The sequence below is a fragment of the Mauremys mutica genome, chromosome 12, assembly GCF_020497125.1.
Source record: "Mauremys mutica isolate MM-2020 ecotype Southern chromosome 12, ASM2049712v1, whole genome shotgun sequence".
Taxonomy (NCBI): domain Eukaryota; kingdom Metazoa; phylum Chordata; order Testudines; family Geoemydidae; genus Mauremys; species Mauremys mutica.
The window spans coordinates 61,453,519-61,470,826 of NC_059083.1; the positions used below are offsets into that span (position 1 = coordinate 61,453,519).

General features: G+C 51.5%; 1 protein-coding gene across 11 annotated transcripts in view; it reads right to left on the bottom strand.

Moving 5' to 3' along the window:
• The window catches only part of ARHGAP44 (Rho GTPase activating protein 44), a 157,949-nt gene extending 141,628 nt beyond the window's left edge, over positions 1 to 16,321 (bottom strand). For 4 of the 11 annotated variants that reach the window (XM_044982409.1, XM_044982405.1, XM_044982408.1 and 1 more), the window contains exon 1: positions 15,982 to 16,243. In XM_044982409.1, the coding sequence (XP_044838344.1) occupies positions 15,982 to 16,034 (53 nt within the window). In that variant the 5' untranslated portion in view covers positions 16,035 to 16,243. Of the gene's footprint in view, positions 1 to 15,981; positions 16,247 to 16,302 lie in introns of those variants that run through there. The other 7 variants (XM_044982407.1, XM_044982410.1, XM_044982414.1 and 4 more) reach the window with 5 other exon arrangements.
• Positions 16,322 to 17,308: the final 987 nt, after the last annotated feature.

Consider the following 17,308-nt stretch of genomic DNA (forward strand, 5'->3'; position numbering starts at 1 on the left):
CAGGGCACTGCGCCCTGACAACGGGGAAGGTACTCTGCCCGAGCCACAGGACCCTGACCTGGTGGGGAGGGAACGCCCAGGGACATGGCTCAGAGAGGCTGCGGCCGCAGACCCAGCCGGTGAGAAAGAGCAGGTCCCCATCCCTGCCCCAGCGGCTGAGTTCCAGGCCGAGGTGCAGAAAGATCCCTCCTTGCGGAAGATAAGGGACCTGGCCGACCTCGGTGGGGGACAGACCATGGGGGGAGGTAGCCAGAAAAGGTTCCTGTGGGAGAAGGGGTTCCTGTACCGAGAATGGGCTCCCGCAGGGAAAGTGGAGTCAGGGGGGATCAGGAGGCAGCTGGTGGTACCCCGGAAGTATCGCCGCCAGCTGCTGTGCCGGGCCCATGACATTCCCCTCTCGGGGCACCAGGGAGCCTGGCGTACCCAGCAGCGGCTGCTATGGAACTTTTACTGGCCGGGGGTCTTTCCCCATGTCCGGCAGCACTGTTGCTCCTGTGACCCCTGCCAGAGGGGGAGGAAGGCCCGGGACAGGGGGAAGATGGCTGTAGGACCCTTGCCCAGCACAGAGGAGACTTTCCAGAGGGGGGCCAGGGTAAAAAGGGGGGGAGCTCCGAACCAAGAGAGCCCGAATCACAGCCCCCCAGCCTGGAACGCGGGGAGAAGCCCCCAGCCCAGCTTGAACCCCAGGGGTACTGGGGTGGGGAAAGGGCACGAGGTGCATAAGCCTTCCCAGCGGCAAACTGCGAGTGCCCTCGAGTTTCCCCGACCTAAAGGGGGGCAGGAAACTGGAATGGCCTGGAGTAACTCTTCCCCCATAACTGGGGGGACCCTGGGGCATCTGTGGGAATGTAGGTGGGTTCGAACTTCCCCAGGTCACTGGCTGGAGTGACCCCGCTCAGTTCGGTCTCGAAGGGGGGAGAGGTGTGACGAAGTGGGACTGTTCTTACTGGGGTGCTGTGTGCAGATCTTAAGTATCTAGCAAAGCAAAAGGCCAGCGCATCCGAATGCCTGACACTCTGTCTCCTAGCAACTGATGGCCCGGGCCCCTCCCCTGCAAAGGTGCCAGGAGAAGGTGTTGGAGACAAAGGGGTCAGGTGACCTCCTGGCCCGGGAAAGAGGCTGAGCAGAGAGGAGGGGCCAGAGGGGGCTGGGAGACTGGAGCTGGCTGGGGAAAGAAGGGAAGCAGAGACAGGGCTCTGATCCCCAATGGGGGCTATGGGGCTCCTGGGGCCCCAAGATGGACCTAACAGGGGGGATCCTGTTATCTGTGCCTGCAAGACCCGTGTTGGACTGTGTTCCTGTCGTCTAAATAAACCTTCTGCTTTACTGGCTGGCTGAGAGTCACTGTGAATCGCAGGAAGCTGGGGGTGCAGGGCCCTGACTCCCCCGCACTCCGTGACAACTGGTCACTTCTGAAAAATCCCAAAAAACGCCTCTGGTCATTACATTTTTCAACCCCACCCTGATCTACCCTTGTTTCCTATTAAGCAAAGTCTACATCCAAACCATGGAGAACACAAACCAGAGGCGCACACTCTACTTGTTTTAAGGACAAGTAACTCATCGCTTCTGTGAAAGAGCCTGCGTCTAGACCCTCTCGGAAAACAATCCTCACAATGACAGGTTTCGGAGTAGCAGCCGTGTTAGTCTGTATCCGCAAAAAGAACAGGAGTCCTTGTGGCACCTTAGAGACTAACACATTTATTTCAGCATAAGCTTTCGTGGGCTGCAGCTCACGTCTTCGGATGCATAGACTGGAACATACAGCAAGAAGATATTTATACATACAGAGAACATGAAAAGGTGGAAGTACCCATACCAACTGGAAGAGTCCAATCAATTGAGATGAGCTATCGTCAGCAGGAGAAAAAAAAAACCCTTTGAAGTGATAATCGAGATGACCCATAGAAGGTGTGAGGAGAACTTAACATGGGGAAATAGATTCAATTAGTGTAATTACCCAACCATTCCCAGTCTCTGTTTAAACCTAAGTTAATTGTATCTAATTTGCATATTCTCTGTATGTATAAATATCTTCTGTCTGTGTGTCCCACTCTATGCATCCGAAGAAGTGAGCTGTAGCCCACTAAAGCTTATGCTGAAATAAATGTGTTAGTCTCTAAGGTGCCACAAGTATTCCAGTCCTCACAATGATTTGCATAGTAACGCCAGGTTCCCCTCCATTCCCTGGGGCGTTACCACACAATTTAAATGCAGGGCAGGGATCCAAGAGGGCTGGTCAAGAAGGATGGAAAAATGGGTGGGAAAATTCCCCCCTTTCCCAAGCCTCTCACCCATAGGGGCCAATTCCAGGGGTACTCTGGGGCGCACACACCCACAGAAAAAAAAACAGGGGGTGCTCAGCACCCACCAGACACAGCTGTTTGGTGAGGCCACCGATCAGCTGTTTGGCAGCTGGCGGGAGGCACTCCTGGGGAGAGCAGTGAGCAAGCGGGAGGGTTTCAGGGGAGGGGGAGGAGCAGGGATGGGCAGAGGCAGAACAAGGGAGGGGCCTTGGGGGAAGAAGCAGAGTGGGGATGGGGCCTCGGGCAGAGCAGGGGTGAAGCAGCCACCAGGAAAAATAAAAGTCAGTGCCTGAGCTCTCACCCTTAAAATTAAAAAAGTAATTAACCACTGAAACAATGTATCAAGGGTCATGGTGGATTCTCCATCATTGGCAATTTTTCAATCAAGATTGGATGTTTTCCTAAAAGATCTGCTCTAGAAATTATCCGGGCGCAGTTCTCTGGCCTGTGTTGTACAGGAGCTCAGACTAGCTGATCAGAGTGGTTCCTTCTGGCCTTGGAAACTGTGAATCTTAAAAAATACATTCACGACTGCCTGCTGGGAAACCCAGAATTGCCAGTTTTCATAACATTGTGAAGTGCCCATTTTCTGATTCACTGAAAAATTAATTCACATTCAAAAACGTTTTTGGAAGTTTCTGGGGGGTTATTTTTGCCTAAAGATAGGACAATCCAAGTGAGACCCACCATGGAATTGTGCAGGTTTTCCTAGTATCTGCTACTAACTCGAGATCACTGTGATCCTAAGGAAAACCAAGAACAAACATAAGCACAGATGCCAGAAAGACCAATAAAGTCATCAAGGCAGAGGTAAATAGAGCAGTGAGAAATAAAACATGTTCTAGAGAGCATCTGCAAAGCACTTTACAGCCACTGAGCCTCACCAACCCTTCCTCCCCCACCATGCAGAGAGCAAATATTATCACCATTTTACAGCTCAGAGAGGTTAAGTGACTGCCCCAAGGGTACACAGCAAGTAAGTATCAGAGACAGGATTTGAACCCAGAATTCCTGCCCCTGGGTTGTAGGATTTAACCATTAAACCAATGCTCTCTCTGGTTTATCACCAACTTTTTTTTGACTGGGATGCTGCAAAAAGGGGCTGTTGAGAATGTAACTATTTATGTAAGGATTTAGTACACTAGGCCACCAAGCAGAGTGGAGAATTCTGTTATTATTTTAAGCCCAGCTCAGTCCCCGTAACCCTCCAAAGTTAATTATTGTCACATGCCATTATTATTAAGACACTAAGTCCCTCCAAGAACAGCAGACACCGACGCAGGTGATGTTTATCAGAAAAGAAGGGTGGGCTAGTTAAACGTGAAGACCGGAGGCAACAGATGAACCAAATAATATGTCCAGTAGGGGAAAACTTTCAGCACTGTACATGGGTAATGAATTCCCACTGACAGTGACTAATGACTGCTAGGGAACTGTGGTAGTGGGGTCTTGGGATTTTAGCAGAGAACCAGTGCTGCTGGTAGCCAGATGAGCAACACATCTCCAGGGGCAGGTTTCTTAGGCTCCATTTACCCTGGGTGTAAAGCAGAACAAAAGAATCAGGTCCCCCTCTGGTAAGGAAAGCAGGTTTTCTGGGGAATTCGTGACCAACCATAACAGGAGTAGGGAGCGTACATTTACCAGCCAGATGAAATGCAGCACCCTTGAAAAATCAGACACACTGTCAAAAACGACAGCTGGGTATAATGGGCAAGGCGGATGGTTGCGGGAGCTGGTAAAGGCCTTTCACCTGGAGGTCACCAGGTCAAACGCAGCCCAGGATGAAGACCAATGGAAGACGGCTGTTCGGTGCCTTGTGTGCCTTGGCAGAGGTGTGCGTGCCCAGGCCTAGAATGCAGGCGCGGCCCGATGGGCATTGCTGAGTGGGAGACGATGCCCTTACGCCCTGGCTGGCTCTAACAGCAGGATGAGTCGTTAACTTCCCATGCGTGCCACATTCATCCAGCTCATGAAAACTCACCACTGGTCTGTCTCTCCCATTCGTTCCTCCCCTTCGGGCTGAGAGCCCCTTCCTGATCCTGCTAGGCTGCTACCCTCTGCGCAGACCATGCCCACGCAACAAACTTGAGTCTCCCCAACTTCCCGGCAACATGAACAAACGAGAATGGAGAACACTCTGAAGCCTCCCGGGGCTGGGAGGGGCTGAACAAGGCCGTCCATCCAGCTCTTTGCCAGAATGGCCGCTCTTTTACAGGAGTAGGTTGTTGGCCTTTCGCTCAAAACCCAACCTGGAGTCCAGCAGGCTGCTTTGCATCTGGTCCCTGCCCTCTGAGCTGTCTTGGTTGGCTGGCCCTACTAGCCATCAGAACACCCCCTGGCATGGCTCTGAGGATCACTGGAGAGCATAAGCCTTCCCGGTGCAGTCCCCAGGGAAAGGAACAGGAGACAGTGGCCTGTAAAACAATCTAGACTCGCTCTGCAGGAGTTTTGAGATGCATTCGCTTCACTGTTTAATCCTGCAGCCTGGCCCCACACCCTGCCCTGCGTATTGCCATTCGCGTTCCAGGGAGCTACTCACGTGAGTAGAGTTACTTATGTGCACGGGAGCCTGTAGGATCGAGCTCCAATTGGAAGCACCTGTCTTCATGCCGGCTGTGCACTGGGTATTTTACTGTTGACTCTACCCACACAACAGTAATTCCCCTGCTTGCTGACAGAATTAGCAAGGGAATCTCTCGCTGTGTCTGTGCAGCGTCAGGACCTTCGAGGTTAACTGAGCTGCTGTCGTTTGGTCCATTTCTTTCTTTCCTTTCCGCAGCAGATTTGACTTGGATTTGAATTTGACTCCACATGCTGAAGGATTAGCTTTTCTCACTTACGATAGTCTCTCTACTAGAGGATCAGCAAATGCATTTGAAGGCTGCAGGCAAAGGAAAAAACGGAGTTGGAATCCAACTCTCCCTCCCCCAAACCAGCTCATTCCACTGCCAAAAGGTCCACAGGAAACAGACAATGTGTGATCTGGAGTTTATAATGCATCAGATTCGGTCCTGTTTCCTTCTTCCCCGATGGAGGACAGACCTCCAGCGCAATCAGCCCTGGTGTGCCTGAGGAGCCCATCCAAGGTGCTTGGCACCATTCCCGATGGACTCTGGACTGAGGCTAGGTGTACCCAAGTTACAGCATCTTCACTGCAGCTTGTCAGTCGCCACCGAGAACGCTCTGGATATTCACTAATGCAACTGCCATCATTTCACAGAAACAAGTCGTGCCGGGGGAGCCGTTCCTGGATCGGCCACAAAATGGGCCAATTCTGAGGCTGGGGGGACACTTCCTCCATTTGTTTGGGCCCAGATTTACTAAGGGGAAATAAAATAAAAATTTAAAATAAAAATAAAATGATACACGCTGGCCAAAGACCCTGACAGAAACCTGGAGTAACTCCCCAGAAGTCAATGGTGTTGCCAGATCTTGGGTTGTGCAGGTGTAACCCAGAGGTCAGTTTAGCCTCTAACTCCTGCGATATTCTGAAATTTGTCAGCATCTCATTTGTAGCTACTGGATGATGACCTTGACCAATTCAAAGGGACTAAGAGGCAGAGCCCAAAATATTCCAGGGGGCCCAGATTCAAGGTTTGGATTCAGGCCTCTCCAAGGGTTTCAACAAACATTTAGGGCCTGGATCTCTCCCTGGGTTTTGGGGTGGTAAATCTGCCAGCATAGAGAACACAGCTATGCAAGCAGCTCACCCCATCTCTGCTCTGCCCAGGGTCCAGACTAAGCCTTGCAGTGGGCAAGGCTGGCCAGAGAGGGGCCGGGCCAGGCTGGTAGGGAGGTACATGGATTTAGCATCTCTCCAGGGTAGCGCTCCTCTGCAGCTCCGCCTTGAATTAAAGCTGGCAGAATCCCCCAGGGAGGGATCAGTACCGCCCCCTGCTCTGCCTTGGAGCTGAATTCTGTCTCCATCATAGCTGCTCCCAGAGGGCGAATCTAGCCCTTAATTTTAATAGGAATGTCCCCTGCATTTGCAAATTGCCCTTGTAACTTCTGGGGCCAAGCAGCCAGCACAGCAGCCGGATTTGGTTCCCAGCACAGTCAACGAGAAGCATCCATCCCCTGAGGATGGCACTTTCAGATGGGACCATTGCACACAGAATTACCCCTCGTGCTGATCTGAGATCGGCTCCCAGTGACACCACTTGTAACTAGTGGGATGGACCCTGGAGGAACTAAGAATGATGATTCCTGCCTGAGTCATCTTGGAAGACAGATAGACTCTACAGCTAGCAAGGGGGGGGGGCCCACTCTGTTCTTTCTTCCTCCCACCCTGCCAGAAGCCATTGCATCTACCACACAGCGCTTCAAAGGGGACAACACAGGGCAGAGTAGCTTAGGTTAGAAATGGAGGATTTTTAGAAGAGCATAGAAGGAGCCCTGGCCAGCAAAGGATCTCTCGTGAGTCTGTATTAAGAAGATTATTGAAAATTACTATTATTGTTATACTGTAATAGCACCTAGAGACCTCAGCACCAAAGAACTTAACATCTAAGGGTAGGTCTATACTTACCTGCCGGGTCGACGCGTAGAGTTCGACTTCTCGGAGTTCGAACTATCGCGTCTAATCTAGACGCGATAGTTCGAACTCCGAATGCGCTCCCGTCAACTCCGGAACTCCACCGCCGTTCATCGACGGGGGAGCCGCGGACTTCGATCCCGCGGCGTCTGGACGGGTGAGTATTTCGAACTAAGGTAGTTCGAAGCGTAGCTGAACTTGCGTACCTTAGTTCGACCCCCCCCTTTAGTGTAGACCAGGCCTAAGACCCCCACTTCAGGAAAGCACTTTAGTACATACTCAGATTTAAGCATCTGCTTAAGTATATGCTTCAGTTATGTCCTGAATTAGGCCTAGGTAAATCTTCAAGTCAACATTTCTGCACATGCTTAATTAAGCATCTGAGCAGGACCATCGACTTCAATTGGCTCGCTCAGCTGCTTTAGCACCTAAGCATTCGCAGGATCGCGGCCTCGGTGTTGGAATCTAATGTATGTCTCTTGCAATGCTGCAAACCCAAACATAACAACCCTCTGCTGGTGAATGAGGCTGGATGAAGTACAAAATAAGTTAAAACTGCTGCCTCTCACTTTGTGTTTGTCCAGCACCTAGCACAATAGAACCCTGATCTCAGTTGGGGCCAGCAGGTGCTATTGTAATAAATAATAAAACTGTCAATTGTCTGAACACATTTCCCTAACTAACGTTACAGGTGACGGCTCAGCCCACTGTAACCAAGGGAGAGTAAAAAAAACCAATTTTCCCCTCTCCATTTTCAGTTTGTTTCCACTGGGCATTTGGCAGCACTACTGCATTGTCAGTTTCACCATGTATTGTCAGTTTCACCCTTTTCTTATATGGGGAGACAGTTTCTCCTGCTGTTTGTGTGGCTCTTTCATGCAGCAGTCAAGGAGAGGAAGACGGTTGTAAGGAAAAGGGAACTGTGAAAGCACAAGAATCAGCAGGGGCCTTCAGGGACAGGTGTGAAACCTGAAACTACTTGGAAACATTTTTTAAGTGACTACATCTCAAGCTGACAGCACAAACCTTTTGAACAGCACAAACAGCAAGAAGTAGAGATGGGAATGACCCACAAAGCTTGGACCCAGATTAAAATTTCCCTGAAATCCAGGGATGCCGAGGTTCAGAGTTTGCTTTTAATTTACTTTTCACTAGAAGTAGCTTCTTTTCATTCTCATATCTCCTGGGGTAACAGTAACACAAGTAAGGTTTCTTGTTTTTTTTTAAACTAGCAACATATACAAAACAAAAATTGTAATCACTGAGCAACAGAACAGTTGGACAGCATGGAGGGACTGCATAGCGTGACAATATATTCCTTCAGTTGTGCATAGAACAATCAGTGAAGATTTCAGTTCATTCTTGTGAAGTGCTTTGAAATCCTCAACTGGAAGAGATTATTGTTTATTGTTGGCTCTTTGGCTGGAGCAGTTAGCCAGGGGCTTTGCTGGGTTGTTTACACTGAGAGGAGAAATTGATTATACCAGTCACATATTTCTTTGGTGCAATTCTGTTTATTGACAAAGAATGTACACAAAGTCCTGTTTCCCTGAATGCAGTAGTATCAGAAAAGCAGACAGCTCCCTTGCTCACTATGTCCAAGCCTGCCTTCCAGTTAGTCTTGTGCCCCTAGGAGCTCTCCCTCTCATGGCTACTTCTCTGGTCTTTTGCTGGCTTTCTGCATCCCCTGGCCACAAGGCAGAGAGCTTGTCAAACAATCCCTTAACCCCTTGCATTTGCAATCGGGAACCCCCCTCTGACCAGATGGCTTAGCCCTGCTCAGGCTTTGCCATGCAGCCAACTGCCTTGGCCAGGAACCTCCTATTGTTTCTAGCCATCACTATGTAAAAGGGCTTAATTGCTCCTTCCCTTTAGTCTAAAAGAAGGGCGCTTAGCACACCCCCAATCTGGACAGTGATTGTCTAATGACCAAAGACCCACTTGATGGCAGCCACTAACACCTTCCAACGCACCACTATTATTTAAAATGGCCTCAGATAAAAGACTTGCATATCAGAGCAAAAAAGTACAAGTGCATTTAATTTCATTATTTACTGTTGAATGAGCTGAACTGGAAAATTTCATTTGTTTTCCCTAGCAAGAGTGGAAGCCGAAACCATCAGCTTCTGCAGAAGAATCCGAACTGCCATTTAACCAAATGAATGTCTCTAGGACTCAGGGTTATGAAACTGATCTTCCAAACATAAATTGATGCAGTGCTGTCTGCCAGAGTCAGCAGGTAACCTCTGTCCCTATGCTTTCCCAAGTTGCAGCAGGGTGAAATTGACAAAGCTCAAGTCGGTTTCAGGGCAGCACCATTCAGAACCCTGAGGGTACAGCCAAATGGTGAGGAATCATGGCAGCTTCACACTGCAGCTGCTAGGGAAAGGTCTATGCAGCAGCAGAAGCCGGAGTGATTCTGATACTGGCAGGCCTGTTTCACACCTCTATTACTGTTTCTGTTTCTAACTCCTATGCTAAAAAGCAGCCACTAGCATGAATTGTCATGCATATTTTGATGCAAATCCACCAGAGCTAAGCTCCTAATACAGATGATCCTTTATTGCCTTTATTTCCCCTAAATCCTACATAGGGGGAGGGGGAAGGAATTGCCAGTCTTCTGGAAAGATTCAATTGTTTTCTGGGACAAACGTTCCTCCAAAGACCTGAATCAAATTAAACCAGCCTCTTCCAACTTCATCTTTCTTTGCCAGGATATTATCCTTCCCCCTTAAAGCAGCCAAAGGGAAGACCTTCAAATACAAATTTAAAGGAACGGTGGAGAGCAGCCATACAGATGTCTGCATCTGTTTCAGAACATGGACCAGAGGCCTGCTGTTATCTGTGAGCATGACTCCCATCTCTGAAGATGGGAGGGGGAAGGATACCTCAGAAATGAGATTTTGAGGTGGTAAGACACCTTGGATCCAAAGAGACAAGCAACCAGGGGTTAGATGTAAATCATTTGTTCCTTGTGAGTTAACTGTCCTAGGGAAACATACAAACAAATAAGCCACCCTGTCCTTTTTATTTATTATGCTATATTCACAGCTGAGTGGCGATGTCTGCTCAGTGCACAGCAGCAGTGGGGAAGCCGAATAAAATGCTAGGCTGCATTTGGAGAGAGACAACATGGAAACGTATTTCAGTGCCTTGGGGTAACTGCAGGGCTCACTCACAACGTGAATAGCACGGCCTGCGTGGGCCCCACTCATCTCAGCGAGGGCAGAGAGAAAGCTCCTTTAAAAGGGATTAGGGTTAGGTAAGTGTGATGCCCACCCAGAGCAAGGGAACGCCATGATATGGGATGCCTCTTAGGCCAGGTCTACACTATCTCGGTATAGGTACATTGCTCAGGGGTGTGAAAAATCCATCCCCCTGCGTGACACAGTTATAGCGACCTAGGGCCACCCCCCCGGATAGACAGGGCTGTCGTCAGGAGAGCTTCTCCCATCCACATAGCTACCGCCTCTCAGGGAGGTGGGTTACCAAGCCAATGGGAGAAGCTCTCCTATCAGTGTAGGAGCATCTCCACTAAAGCGCTCCAGCAGTGTAGCTGCGTTGCTGTCACGCTGGATGTGAAGCCAAGCCCTTAGTGGCCACACAGCAGGTTTATAGCGACAGACTCCAGGCTTCTGAGACCAGACACTCTGGCACCAGAACATGTAGCCTCTGCCTGGAGAACCCTGGGTGCTGCTCTCTGCCTGAGCTGGCGTTCGTGGCACAGGCGAGCTATCACCATTTCTTAACCACAGAGCAGAGGGGCCATCTTGACTAGGGGCAGGCTCGTTTTGACATGGCAAGAAGAGCCCTCATGCATGCCATATTTGTTTCTCTAGGCCACCTCTATGCCTATGGCCTGGGGGAGGAGGGAGAGACCCTCCCTATGTCAAAATATCCTTTAGCCTAGTGGAAAGTGCACTGAGCTGGAAGCCAGGATACCATGAACTCAGGTCTCACCAGCTCCACTCACTGCTGTTCCTATTTACCTGCACTTCACCCCTCTTCGCACCGTGTACATCCACCTTAGGAAGCAGTCGATTATCAGCCACCTCGTGTCAAAAATAAGGGAACTGAAATGTTACACAAGTTCATTTTAATGACCAGGCCTCTGATAACGGCAGCCCCTACTCACAGCCACACTCTCGCTCAGAAAGAAGCTGCCAAATCTATGCGCTTGGTTGCGTCGTCTGAAACCACTGGTCTACCCACAGGACCGCGCTACCTTCCCAAAGCCAGGAACAGAAGCCAGCATTCCTGACTCCTCCGCTCTAACCACTAGAATGCACTCCCCATCCAGAACTGGGGATACCACCCAAGTCCTAACTGACCACTGTACTGCTGTCTAGCAAATAGCTGTGTATCTCATTGGCAAAGCTCTATGACGTGCCTCCATAGTAATCACTTATGAGTGAGAGCCCCAGCTGGTATAGATCAGCTCTACTGAAGCCCATGGAGCTAAGCCGACTGAGCGCAGCTGGGGATCTGGTCCACTACTTCTGTACCAACTTTGGTCTGAAAGATCCTAGAGCAGATTACAAATTATGTACATGCTACTAATCTGCAGCATCTCTGGGGTGAAGCAGAATAACAACGAGGGGAAAAGGAAAAAACCCGGCTATTACAAACCACGTCCTGGGATCGTTACAGACAACTGAAAGCACTTGACTTATTTGGGGGACACAATCCGTAGAGAAAGAAGGTTGTTACCTCGCAACAGCTGTTTGCTGTGGGAGGGGCTGGCAAATTTCAGTCCCAATATCGCCAAAGCCCTCCTACAACGGACATGAACTGGCAACCTCAGCACTGAGACCTGGGACTAGATGGATGAACAGCTCTCCCTTCAGCTCAACCATCCCTCCAGTTCAGATGCATTGCAGGAAGCGCGCCCGGCTGCAACCTACACTGGACCTGTTTGAGGACATCAACTCTTCAGGAAGATCCAGGGGGCACCTTTACCCAGCACCACATTTCATGATCATTAAATAGAAGTTCCAATCTCCATCCATTCATCAGCCTCCATAGTCAACCCCGTTCTGACCACTGCCCAGTCCCTTTCACGGGCAGCCCCTCTCCAGCACGGCTCTACACGTGGCCATGCCAAACCCTGCTTGCTCTCCAAGACGGCACTGACGAACCACCTCGTGGGACCGCTTCCGAATGGGCTGCTCCCCAGGTCTGTGCCTCCAGCCACTGCCTCGCATCAGCACCCGGGTTTGCTGCTACCACATGCCCCACTCATCCCACTCCCATGGAAATCCATGGCAGGACTTGCGGACTTCAAAGGGAGCAGAACCAAGTTGCATGCACACCTCTGGCATGTCTCAATGCCAGGCCTACAGCAAGCAGTTCTCTCGCTGCCCCTGTTTGTTATACTTAATGGCATTAAAAAATTGACAAAATTCATTCCAACCAGAATAGCTGCCTATTTATTTTTAAAATGTGATGGCTCCAATATCAATACACATGACTAAATAGCCTCTGTTTTCCTGGCACATGAACTCATGGCCACCCCAGAGTATTTTGGCCAAGAGCATAGCAGGATTCAATAGAAAATCAGACACCTATTTGAACGCTGAGAACATCCATGCTTGCATTAGACAAGATACTAAAGAGACTGGCTGAGATGTACAAACCCTCATAGGCTTGGAGCATAAGCCAACTGTTAACTGACCAGGGGTGGGAAGAAATTTCCTCTGAAGAATCACATTCTGGTCACTGTCGGATACAGGATGCGGGCCTGATGTGGATGCAATTCATACGTTCCTAGGACAGAAGGCTCTCAGCCAATGAGTAAAGCAAGCATCCTGCAGAGTGAGGCTAGGACCAAGCCATCTGTTTCGGGACAGCCGGGACCCCACAGACTCGCACTGCAAAAGAGACGGTACAGTGATTTAGCACTGCTGCAGCTGAGGTCGCAGAAGTACATGCCTTCAAATCAGCACACGCTTTGTTCGCCAGCTATCTCAGCAAGCCGCCTGGCTTCCAACAGCTGGCTCCATACGTGCAGTATGTTATCGGTCAGTATTCCAGATTCCACAGAGCAAGTGTCTCAGCGGGGTCTGCTCTGCTCACAGTTCAAATCCAGAGGCTGGCACAGTTATAATGGTAAATCCAGTCTTGCCAATTCCTGCGATTTTATCCCCAGCCTCGTGACTGCTGATGCTCTTTGCAAAGTTCCAGCTTCCAGAGCCAGGTGATGATGCAAGAACCTCAACTTCCATTTAAACATCTTCCATTTCTAGCCCTCATGGCTGAGGAGAAAAGCCAGAAATGTGATCCCCAAAGGCTCCAAAACCAGAAGGGAAATACCCCCAAAGTGAGAAACATCTCATGACTTTTCAGGCACTCTCATGATTTTGAGGGCCTGACTCATGATTCTGAAACACTTGGGGTGGGCAGTGCTGAAAACTCCCCCCCACACACACACCCTACTGAGCATCTGATGCTGCTTGCCATGGTACCTCACTCTCCTTGAGAGCACACCTCAAAACTCACTTCTCTCCTCTAGCCCAGCTTCACCACAGCCTTCACTCCGGACAGTGCCCCTAATTGCCATCTGCTCACTTGAGAACTACACCAAGCAATAGGCAGATGTGACAAGTGTATCATAAGGTCCTTCCCTGTTGTTCCCTGCCAAGCTCTTCAGGCCCTTCCTGTGCAATGTCTAATTTGAGACCCGATCCCTTTAATGACATCAATGCCGGTGGATCCTGATGCCCCTGCAGAAACCCATCAACTTCAGGGGCCCTTCTGTGCAGCTCTCAGACCTGAGATCATAAGCACCTTGGGGCAGGGATCTTCTCTGCAAAATGCCATGCAGTTTTATAGTGCAACAGCAACTCAAAGCAGGGCCGATGCAATCCCTAGCTGTGCATGGTGAACGTCTAACAGAGGAGTCGTTCAGCCCCCCTCCTCCAAAAGCAAAAAGAAATAAAAACGACATCATTGCAAGTCTGAGCTCACTGGATTTTTCTTGGGATTTCAAACCTTGCATCCAACAGCCTTTGAGTAAACTCTAAGTTTTGTTAGTTGTGTGCACAGCACCTAACATAAAGGGGCCCCAAGCTCTGACTGGGGCCACTGCTCGGTGTGATCTGGTATCATAGAAAGTGAGGCACCGATTCAGAAAATCACTTAAGCATGAGCGCAAGTTCCATCCTGAATGAGGGCATGTGGCGAGACAGCCTCGCATCACATCTCAGAGCTGCACAGCAAACGACATAAAAACAACAACGCTCCGCGAGCTAATGCAAAACAGAGCCGGCCCAGAGGCCGGGTAACCAGAGGCCGCCAGGGTCACTCTGTTTGTGGTTGTGAACTGCACAGATTCAAAGGCAGAGACATGACACTCCAACAGCTTGCTGGGAATGGTGAAGTCCATTCTGGGCAGCTTACACGTGTGACATGAATTGAGCCGATTCACGGGCTTGTTGTTTTCAAGACCAGCACTCCAAAGGTTAGAAGGAGTATGAGATTCTGACAACAAACAGGTTAGAAGCCAAAATACGCTGCCCTGGGGGTGCATTTTCTGGGTTATAACATTCCACGAAATCCACTCAGCCGCCCTCCCTTTCCATTGCCCCTGCACCTCTCTGCCAGCTAAAAGAACTTGTTTAATTAGAGAAAAAAAAGAAAAAAAAACTCTACCCCTCCCTTTCTTTCCCTATAGAAAGCCATTGCAAAATCTTGGAGAATTATACAACAATAAACTAAACCATGTCTTTGGACACAGTCCCAGAGAGCACATCAGATCACGCAGAGTATTCCCCAGGTTCCCAAGCTCCATCCAATCCTAGCAAGCATAACCCTAGGGATGGGCGTAAGACAACCAATCGAGATCCTATCACAGGGTGAGTTGCCCCAGGCATCCCTTGTGCCCCAACCGACTTTGATGGGCTCCATCTACACAGAGCTCATTGCAGAATCAGGAACAACCCTACCAGCTCCATCCGGGCACCAGCCAACCCGATTCAGCCCAAGATGAGTTCAGTGTCAAAGCCAAAACCCGGAGAAACCGATACGGGGTCCGCGGCAACAGTCCAGGAACGACATCCAGTCATCAAAGAAACAGAACAATGTTCATCCCCACAGTGGAGTTTAATTGGCACCACAAAGAGCCTCCTTAATCAATCAGTCCGGGTAGATAGGACTGGGCCGGGCCTGGCCACAACGCAGCATAGCTGATGCTCTATTCCTATCATGACACTCCAGACTCTCCACCTGCCCAATACCTGAGGGCAAAAACCAAATGGAACCAAAACCAGCGTCTGGCTTGTTTATGCCTTTTATCAGTGGCACCATCTTTGGGGGGTGGGGGGATGTCGCTAAGGCCCTGATCTGGCCACAGCTGCATGTGCCCACCCCCTGCGGAGCCCCATTTTGCTGCAGGATCGGGGCCCGACTCCAGAGTCCAAAGCAAACTTCATTGGCTGGCCAGGTTGTGCACCAGTTACCGCTGGGCTCTTGCCCGCTGCCAGCAGACCTCTCCCTTCCCAGCCTTTCCAACACCTGCTCCAACCTCCTCTCTAGTCCCTGCAAACTCCTGTTGCCGCAGACCCCCCCAGGAAGGCCAGGCAAGTGGGAGCCCAGCGAGAGGCTGCCAGCAGAGATCTCACCCACCAGGAAACGCCACGGAGGAATAAAGGATGGGGCACGCCAGTGAATACGCAGGGGCAGCCATCCAGGTGAGGCGCATCTGGAAAAATCCACCACACCGATTCCATCGCCCAAGCCCGCAGGCTCCTAACACAACCCATCAGGCCAAGGAGCAGCCTGAGAAGGTACAAGGCACCCACTGCGCAGGGTACCGATGGGCAGCCTGGCTGGGGGGGATGAAGGGGGGGTGGGTCCGAGGAATAAGTCGATAACACAGCGAGAAGGAGGCTGGAAGCTACACCCAGGTCTGGGAGCTGCGGGGCCACTAGCCCCGCCAGAGAGATTTAGCAAACCCCGGGCAGAGCCGCAAACCGAGCAGGGCGCCCCGATCCCACGGGGAGGGGCGCTGCACGGCGCGGGAGGCAGGAGCCCGGGCTGGGAAAGGACCGGACACACGGGGGGGGGGGAGTTTGCCCAGGCTGGTGCCCCCCCAGCAGGGCCCCGGTTCGGTCCCGCTCCCCGCCGGGCCGGGCCGCCCCCTACCTGCCCACGGTCTGGTTGGCGAGCTGCCGCATGCGGTTGAATTGCTTCTTCATCTCGGCAGCGGGCCGGGGGCCGGAGCGATCCGCGAGCAGCCGGGCGGTTACATGGCTCCCGACGGGAGCGCGGCGGCTCGGGCGCTGCGGCGGCGGCGGCGGGCGGAGCGGGCAGCCTGGGGCCGGCAGCGTCTCACCGCCTCCATCCCGGCCCCGCGTGCGGCCGCGCTGCGATGCTCCCGGGCGGCGGCGGCGGCAGCTCCCACCCCCCGCTCAGCGCATCCTGCGGCATGGAGCTGGCGCGGCTCCGCGCCCCTCCTGCTCCCACCTTCGCTTCGCCCCTGCAGGCTGCTGGGCGCCTCGCCGGCTGAATGGCGGCTGCTACTGCGGCTGCTCGCCCGGCCCGGCCCGGCTCGGCTCGGCCCGGGGGCGCTGGGAGATGTAGTTCCTCCCCCACTCGCCGGCGGGTTCGGGGGTTTCCACCCCCCGAACCGGCCGCAAGGGGGCGCGCTGCAAAGAGGGGTAATTAGCAATGACCACCCCTCACTCCGCATCATCGCAGGGACGGCCCAAGCCAGGCGCCCAGCAGACTGGGGAAGGGATCCCTGCCCAGCAAAGGGCTCTCCCGCTCCCCGCAGGGCAAGTACTGTCCAGCATCCCCCCCAAGCCTCTGAAAGCCCTCCAGCTGCGTGGGGCAGGGACCCAAGGCCCAGAGAGCAGCAGGCTGGGCCTAGGGAATGCTCTGCCCCGAGGCAGTGACACTGCCCAGGGACTCCTGGCTGGCTCTTCACTTTCCCTGTTTGGCTGGTTGGGGAGCAGGAGGGGTTGTGTGCATCCAATTCAAAGGTGAGCCTTTAACGTGTTAAAAGTTGCCAAATTCACCTTATCTATCTGTGCCCATACATGGCAATCTATTTTATAGATGTGTGGGACTGGAAGGGACCTCGAGAGGTCATCTAATTCAGTCCTCTGCACCCAAGGCAGGACTAAATATTATGGAGACCAGCCCTGACAGGTGTTTGTCCAATCTGCTTTCAAAAATCCCCAATGATGGAGATTCCACAACCTCCCTGGGCAATTTATTCCAGTGCTTAACCACCCTGACAGGAAGTTTTTCCTAATGTCCAACCTAAACCGCCCTTGCCGCAATTTAAGCCCATTGCTCCTTGTCCTATTCTCAGAGACTAAGGCGAACAATTTTTCTCCCTCCTCTTTGTAATACTCTTTTATGTACTTGAAAACTGTTATCATGTCCCCTCTTGATCTTCTCTCCAGTCTAAACAAACCCAATTTTTTCAACGTTCCCTCACAGGTCACGTTTTCTAGACCTTTAA